General features: G+C 34.1%; 1 protein-coding gene across 2 annotated transcripts; it reads left to right on the forward strand.

The window, feature by feature from the left end:
* Positions 1–917: 917 nt before the first annotated feature.
* On the forward strand, positions 918–2,677 carry LOC145075928 (uncharacterized). 2 transcript variants are annotated; one of them, XM_079021992.1, is made up of 5 exons: positions 921–1,332; positions 1,870–1,997; positions 2,094–2,144; positions 2,270–2,321; positions 2,408–2,677. In XM_079021992.1, exons 2-5 carry the CDS (start codon positions 1,887–1,889, stop codon positions 2,620–2,622), a joined length of 429 nt encoding a protein of 142 aa, XP_078878118.1. In that variant the 5' UTR covers positions 921–1,332; positions 1,870–1,886; the 3' UTR covers positions 2,623–2,677. The 2 variants fall into 2 exon arrangements, with proteins under 2 accessions (XP_078878119.1, XP_078878118.1); XM_079021993.1 differs by having other exon boundaries at positions 918–1,997.
* The last annotated feature ends 6,511 nt before the right edge of the window (positions 2,678–9,188 follow it).

The following is a 9,188-nucleotide window of genomic DNA, read 5'->3' on the forward strand; positions in this document are numbered from 1 at the left end:
AAATCAGGTGTAACAAAAAAAAATGAATGTTCAACTTCATTGATGGTCTTAAGAAAAGATTTGAACCAACACCTCGTCTTAAACATTTTTGTTACATCTTATTTTGTTAATGGTTTTTTGTTTTGAGATATTTAGACTATATCCAACCTATTTCTATTTTTTAATATAAAACTGAAGTAAAAGGTAATTGTAATAATGTTTGAAATGAAATCTCATATTTATTTTTATACTATTTTTTACAATATTTTATACGTTTGAGAAAATGTATTTCCAACAAAATCAATTAGTCAAGTTTCAAAATTGATAATTATTTTAATAATCATCAAAATATATATCAAATGAAATACCAATCGGTAGACTAAACTGCAAATTTAGTTTTTATGGTTACATCTTAGTTATAATCATATAACGAATGAGAATGCAAACGGACAATAAGTTGTGTCGTTAAGTCTTTTTGTATGATAAAGTCAATTTTTTTGAAAACTACATTCATAGATCTAGGGGATATAACATTGCTATGGATGATCTGTTGTACTCTACGAAGAAGCTACATCACATTCGGCGCAAGGAAACCAAACTTATCTAATGCAAAAGGTATGAACATATGTTGATTTGTCACACACAATTTCTCATGTTTGGTAACCTTACATGTAGCAGCTTTTAATACAATTTGTCCCGCCGTAAAACCTTCGACCCTCAAACCTACGAAAGGGGATACCCCTTTAAGGTCGAAACATGTGTATTTCCCTTTAACCATCCAAAAATCAAAAGATGAATGGTCCAAAAACCAAATTTTTTTTTTATGGTTTTGGTAAAATTTAAAATGACTGTTTTAACTTTTTGATATATTTTTTTTCTATTTTATTTATTTATTAGTCATTTTTAATAATTAAAAAAATAAAGATGTGATCCACCCCAATATATCGAATTCATACGCCATACGCACTGCATCTTCTCTCTCGCTCATCCTTCTTTACTCTCTCTGGCTAGACCTAACCTCCACCGCCACCCTTACCTCCGTCGACATCACCAACACCTCTCAGTACCTAAACTGCCAATTCCGCACCCTCATCTCCCACTGCCTCTCCCTTAAACCCTACATCCCCTATTCTATTATAGAGATCGACTGCTCCAACTCCAGTTAGTAATCCAGCCGCCTCCGACCATCGATCAACTACTCCCCTCCATCGCCTCTTTCAAACACCACTGACGTAACCCACACACAAACAGATTATGAGTTTAACCAATTTGTATGTGTGTTTAGTCCTCAGAACCAGAGAGAACTCTATTTGGCGTTGATTCTACCATCACCACGAACTCGAATGTAATCAGGTGCTCTGTTTTTCTGACTATAATTTGGAACGATGATTTTGACTGTAGGCGACTGGGGGTTTGTCTTATATTCAAGGATATGGCTTTCCCTCTTTGATCTTGCCCCAATCAGTCTCGACTGGAGCCTAATAACCTATGGTTTTCTTTTTCCAATACATTTTCTAAGTGTCTGATAAAATTGAGTGCTCTGGATGTTGTATATATGTGATTAATTTTACTGTGTTGATTGGTAAGTATATCAATTAAAGTGAAACAGAGAGTTTCGGAGTTGGGTTCCATTTGTTTTTCATCTTTGATTAATTTCTTGTAATTCCCACTTCCAGGTTTCTCGATTGTTAATCTTTCCTACGTCAACTTCTGTTAATCTTTTATTTTTTATGTTTATTGATGTGTATAGGACAATTGATTCAGTGTGGATTGTTAATTTTCGATACTTCAGTTTTTCTGTTAATGAAATGGTGAATCTTTGTCGTCGTCAAAACCTTATAGAATTCAGCTACCATATAGTGGTTGTGAAATCGTAACATATTTATGCAGATTTTTTAAGTGTATGTATGGCAACCTCTCGTGAAGAAGAAGAAGAAGAAGAAGAATATGTGGTGCTTGACTTGGATTCAGTTTCTGGGCAACTTCACATTCCACCTAATGCTCCCTATGTTCTCTCTGTACGTATTTAGCCTACAAAATTTACACTTTCAGTACTATAAAAACCCTACTTTTTTTTTTTTTTTTTTAAATAACCCATTTGGTTGAAAATGCAGGGCCTGGATACATTGAACCCGATCCTAATTATTGATGACAAAATAAAGCGGGTATTAAGTTGTTATTTTAAAAAAAAATTTGCATTAAGTTCAATAGAAAAACTCATATCATTAAGTTTTAAAAAAACAAGTTTTGTGATTTTTAATTACATGTTGTGGGCTTTTGGATTTTGCAGATTGGCGAATACGAGGAAACTATTGGAACATGTCTTGTTTTTAGTGAACACGGTAATTTCAAGCTTTTAAGATTTGTGATACAGATAAAAATAAAAAATAAAATAAAAATAAAAATACTGATAAAGTTTGTATTGTAGATGCTTCGCCTGTGGTTCATGAAGAAACGGGATCATCCGAAGTAAACCTTTTTTCAGGAAAATGTATAATTAATCCGAATGAGGTTACAAGAAAGCAAGTCAAACCTATTTGTCAACTCCAAAAGGTTCTTAGGTTCAAGTTGTTACAAGATGATCAAACCAACAATGTTGTTGATGTTCCAACAATCGAACATAGTACCATGAAGAACGACTAGTTTTTTTGTTGTATGTTTATAGTTGTTAAAGTTTTTAAAATGACCTTTTCGACCATACCTTTTCATCTTTTTCTATTTTGCCCTTTATTCTAATTTTAGTGCTACAAAACTTCGACTTCCAACATAATATACTTAGGTATGATGTTAAATACATAAAACAAAATTCAATTTTTTGTTACAAAACAAAACCAAGTGAGTATGGATGTTATGGGTTTGGAAGGAAAAAAGACAGAGAAATAATAAAATAAGAGGCAGCCTTAGAACTTCCATAACCAAAACAAAACGTGTGAAATGGGCATGGGATATTAATAACCAAAAGAAGTGAACGTGTGAAATGGACATGTGATATTAGTTTTCTTTTGTATCCACACCAAATGTTGAAACAAACAAAAACAATTAAAAAAATACATATTAAATGTTATAATAAGAAAACTAAATATTATATTATACAAAGTATAAACAATAATAAAAAATTTGGCCAAATCACTTTTTCATCACTAACTTTACTACAATCGTCATGGTGAAAAGAAATCGGGATGATTAGGGGTGAGTATTTGGACCGGATCAGACCGAACCGGTTATGGAGAGTATTGTAGACCGTGGACCGGACCGGATGAGTTGTGTCCGGGTCCGGGTTTGGATTTTCCGGTTCTTGGACCCGTTTGAACCGGTACAACTTTAATGGCATAGAGTACAAGTCGTTAAAATAAGTTTTTGGGTTTGATAGGACTCATTAAAACGAATATGTTATTGGGTTTGATACGATACAACTTGTAAAAATGATTACGTTTCCGTTTCATGCATAACAAATCTACTTTGATGTTATAATATTATAACTTGCAAAATTCATTTTCCAAATAAAAGCAACTAACATATAAATCAAGTTCACCAAGATCCATTTCATATGATTTATCTGTAAAAGATACATAAAATTAAGAATTATTGTCCAAAATAATAATTAAAAAGCTAAAATATTTCCGTTTTGATAACTCAACTTTGAAGGAATATAACTCCCTGAATATAATACCAAAATCAACAAAATTATAGTCTAAATTCATCTACAAACTCTAAACTAAATGTTAGAAAAAACCGTTGGTCAATCTGACTTAAAACTAATGAGTTATAGTTGTTTAAAAATTTTAACTGATTACAAAATTTTAAAAATCTTGCTGAAAAGCTGAAATTTTTCAGCTTTGATAGTTCAACTTTAAAAGACTCTAACTCATTAAATATAATACCAAAATCAACAAAATTATAATCTAAATTCATCTACAAAGTGTAAATTAAACGCTGAACAAACTGTGTGTCAATCCGACTTAAAATGAATGAGTTATGGTTGTTTAAAAATTTTCACAGATTACAAAAAATTCAAAAAAATGTTGCTGCAAAGCTGAAAATTTTCAGCTTTGATAGCTCAAATTTGAAAGATTGTAACTCATCGAATATAATATCAAAATCAACAAAATTATAGTCTAAATTCATCTACAAACTGTTAATTAAACGTTGGAAAAAACCACGTGTCAATCCGACTTAAAAAGAATGAGTATGGTTGTTTAAAAAATTTCACAGATTATAATGTTTTTTTTTAAATCGAGTCCAACCAGTTCTAAACCCGGTAAAAACCGGACCGGACCGGGAAAAAAACTGGAACGTTTTGATGGATTCCTAGAACAGAGAACCGGCCCGGGGGTCCAAAAAAACAGTATGGTCCGGTTCACCGGTCCTAGGGGAGTGCATTTGGACTGTGAATATTTTCCTAATTTGCCCTTGTCTTACCGTTCTTTCTCTCCCTTTCTTTCACTCCTGGTTTCAACCATTTTGAATGTTGCCTCCTTTAAAACGATCGATGAGAGTATTTTAGGTTAAGGATAAAATAACTTTCCCTGGAACTTTTAATTGCAGGTTCAACAACAGAAAACAACGCATCCTCCATTATTGTTGTGTCGCTGAAGAGAAGAAACAGATCCATGTTTTTGAAAATGGCAAAGTTGGTCCCTGAAGCTCTTCATGTTGACATAACCTACCATAATACTATTTTATATTAAATAAAAATTGTTCATTATTAAAAACACCAAAAAAAGGGTGTTTGTGAATGGATAAATAAACTAGAAAATGTTTTATAGTTTTTTATTTAAGTTTCATGTACATCTTGTATGCTAGTAATTATTTTTTTTTAATAATTTTTGGATTTATTTTTCAGCAATTTCCTCCATCACTGTCAGCAGGGTAAAATGGTCATTTTTTATCAGTCAGATGTACAATCAAACAATATAGTTTCTTACTCAGTCAGGATTTCTTACCCATACAGATCTTTCCCAGTCAGCACTTTCTCAATCAGCAATTATCAAACGGCTCCTAAAACTATGAATTTAACTATACCTCGGTGACCATCGTCTATAATTTAGTCGAATTATATTATATTAATATACAATGTTTGATGACTTGTTAATACATTTGGTAAAATTGCAAAGTATTAATATTAACGAAAAACATGTTCAAACATTAGTATATACTATTAATTCTTAAAATCTTAGCTACAATTATTTTTTTTTCTTTCATCTTTTGTCACTGAACTTATTATTCTCATTTTAACACCACAATACTTTTAAGAGTTTAGCCTTTTATCATTTCCTCTCCATCGCCTTTGACTTCTCCTATTTCTTCTTATCTCAATTTGCACCCAATTTCATCAAGAAAGCCTTCCATGTCTCTTGCAATTTCCGAGGTTCCTCTTTCTTGCACCACTCCAACGGTCCCTTTTGTTTCATGGGTTCCGATTTCGATGGTTCTCTTAAACCCAGCAGGACTAACGGTCATCTCTGCAACTGAATTGAAAACTCCCCATTCCCCTGTTTCTTCAGCCAAGAAGATACACAACTTGGCGTCATTACTCACTTCATTCAGCAACCTCTACATTTCCTTACACTGCTTCTGCATCCAATTACTTTCCTCCACCTCTGTCCCCTTCTTTAACAAAAACTATCAATGTACATAAATTCTCTCCATAAATGTCGCCTGCCATCGCCATTGTCGTTCCGATCGCTATCTCTCAACCCTAACTTCACTTCAATCCTCTCTCTACTTCGACCTGTCGGTGCGACTCCTCTTATTTGCGTCTTCAAGTTCGATTGTATGCGTTAATCCTCACTCTGTATCTATTTGGATTTGCTTCATTCGCGACCCACCGTTACCAAGAACTGAGAGGGAAGGGGAAAGACAAAGTGAAAGATTGAGGGTGAGTCGAACAACAGCTGGAAGTGGGAGGTGAGTGGTGAGTGGTTTTCTGCATTATTCAATGCATAATGTTCTTCATCATCTGTTCCGCCACCGTCTCTATCTTCTGTTTCTTTTGGAAAAAGGATCCACATCGACTTCGATCAACTGTTTCTTTTTCCACCTACTCCGTATTTTGCCTGCCTTCTCTACTTTGTTTCTGATATTGGAATAGTCTCTTCTTATCAGCTTTGCTCACCACATGTTCGATGAAATGCCTTTCAGGCATTCATAACGATTGTAAGCAACTCGTGACTCTGGAATTGGTATATTTCTCAATTTTTATATTCATTTTATAGGGTTTAGACTCCAATTAACCATTCAGAACAAACGGGCAATCAGTTTACATTACAGGTTCCGATTGGTTGATTGGTCACTTATTCGATTTTTGATTTTTCAATTTCTCATAGTTGTGTGCTTATTGTTTATGACATCTCCATTTTCACGGCCAAAAAAGACCGATTTTTTTTATGCTTGTTTGAAAATCAGAGTACCTCTTTTAATAAAAATGTTGCGGAATTTGTTCCCGGAAAAATATGTTATCAAAGCATTTCCGAAGAAATGTATTTTATTTATTTTAAAACATTGGGATGTCATCGTCAATACAGAAAGATAAGCATAAACAAAACTTACAATCATTAACTAGTGATTTATATCTCCTTAATCTCTCAGTGTAATGTAACTTCATATCGTCACCTATGATACAAGTAAACTGAGTGGGTCAGGTTGGGAAACCTGGTGAGTACATAGGGTTTTCAACCCACACTATTATAGTTAATTTGTTTCTTCACATAATACATGTCAAACAATTAACCCGATTACCCATCCCCATTTTCTTCATTTAATATTCCCTAAAGAACTATCTTAATGGTCATCTCCTATATCATATTTACCACTCATCTTTTTACCTCACATTTCCTTATATGCTCGTTCCTAAGGCATGAATATGTAGTTACAACGTCGCCTGAACACGTAATTCATAGTAAGGGTTAGAGTATCATCACATGAATATACAGTCACAACATCACCTGGTCTCGTAATTCATCACCTACAGGTTATAAGTATGTTGGTGTTTCCATGGGTTGTCTAGAATAGTCTGTGGTCGCTATCTATATTCTAGTAGATGACTACATCTCCAAATTGTCGGACAAGGTTATAGTATCTTTCATCCTACATCACCGATTCATCATCACCTTTCCATTACCTAATTATCATCACCTATCTTTCATCATTTTATTTCATCACACACCAACTATTTCATCTACCCATGTTTTATCCCAACATATTTGTAGATATAAAATAAATATATATTTAAATCATTTAAAACATGTATAAAATCATTCATCCATCATAGACAACAAGTATTCAGATAATATGCACACATAGCACGTAATTTATATAAAATACTTCATATCTTTGTGTAAAATGAAAGGGACCATGCACTCACTTGAAAATGTGGTGATTCCGAACTCAGACAGCGCTTCGCTTCTTAAAAATAATTTCCTTCGACGAAACCTAGTATTATTACCACTAGAGTTTAGTCTATTATTCACCGAGACTAATTAATAGTCTAGCTATTATTACTATTATATAAGCGTTAAATAATACTTATATAACCCATAATAATAGCCCAAGTACTTATTATAAGTTCTTAATAACGTTACAATAATTAAATAAAAGCTATATTAAAAATAGCTTAGGCGTAGCTCATGTAACACCAGCGAAATTAGGGTCAAAATTTAACTTTTATAAAACAATAATTGGGATATACCAAGTGGTATATATCGTAACAAGGTTTTCAGAACTATAGAGGACACTAAAATCCGAGTTATAACGAAGAAGTTATGACCAATCAAAGATCCGCGACAAAACCGACAAAACGTAGTTTAGTGTAAAAAGTGAATTTAATATAGACTACTTTTTAGCCTTAATTATCTCAATGAAAGTTGTATAGTATGTCTCCACCTTCGCGTGGATATAAAGAACGTAGAAAACGGAGCACATACGCAAAAGTTATGGCCTTCCGAAGATACAGCTGTCTGAGAGCAGGACGCGTGTCAAGAACCCTAATTTAACTGAAGTCACGACGTGAGCATCATTTCTCACGACGTAAGGAGTCAAATCACCACTTTCATACCTAGAATGCAGAATTCAAGTCTACGCATAAGACTCACGACATGAGCAGTCTGAATGACCCTTGCAGAGCAAGTTGACGATAGGATCATGCTGACTCAGCCTCACGATAGGAGGGGACCATGCTCACGATGTGAGCTCGTGTCTGATGGGTTCCAGAGTGTCAGCCACATCAAATCGTCGAAGAGGATCATGCTGACTATGCCTCACGATGTGAGAAATCCAAAACTCACGACGTGAGACCCCAAATCAGCCCCTATAAATAGAAGCTTAAGGGTGCCGGGTTTGGTGCTCATCTTTTTCCATCTAAGTGTTGTTACTCTGCGTGATTACCTTGATAAGCCTTTCCGAAGCCCCGATTTTTCATACTCGAGTCCCGAAGGAAGTTCTACACTCCCGAGATCCCCGAGAATCCCGAGATTTCAACTCTCTCTAGTCAAGGTTCTGCTCGATTCTTCTCTCGACTACTTCAAAACAACCACTTCAATCAAGTGAGTTCATACCCCCTTTTTATACACTTTCAAATACTTTACAATGTACTTTTAATACATTCCGGGGGAGAATACAAGTAAACACACGGTTGATCCCGAGTGAAAACGTGAAAACTCTTGTTATACTTTGCATGCATTAGATTTATACAAAGTACATAGTATCCAAGGTAGCCATCATTGTTAAACCATTTTATGCATTCAAAGAACTTATGATTTATGCTTTGTCAAACATTGTGAAAAAGGATAAACTTTTCATACAAAACTATTACTTTAATACAGACTTAGTTAAGAATCCGTGAGACGATTACATCTTCAAATGCTACCTTTTTGTTAAAAGGTACTACCTAAAGTCCTGTCTATTATAACCAGAGTCTCCCGTTTGTAGAGCATGTCAAATGTGTATAGATCTATACGGGAAGTCATGATATCGCGCCCTGACTGTTAGCTACAGTCCTTTGGGTGACAGTTTGTCATAACGTTTCGACGCCTGAAGACCATCGCCACAGGCATATTATGTTTAGTATGGTTATAAAACTCACTGGATAGACAATTATTATAGTATCCTGATTTATGAATGAGTAGCTATTAAAACTATTCTTCATCTAACAAGTACGATCTTCTTATAGTTTTATTATATGAAACTATGCCTAAATCTTTTAAGCATGTCAG

The sequence above is a fragment of the Lactuca serriola genome, chromosome 9, assembly GCF_051521515.1.
Source record: "Lactuca serriola cultivar US96UC23 chromosome 9, Lser_US96UC23_V15, whole genome shotgun sequence".
In the NCBI taxonomy this organism is placed as follows: Eukaryota; Viridiplantae; Streptophyta; class Magnoliopsida; order Asterales; family Asteraceae; genus Lactuca; species Lactuca serriola.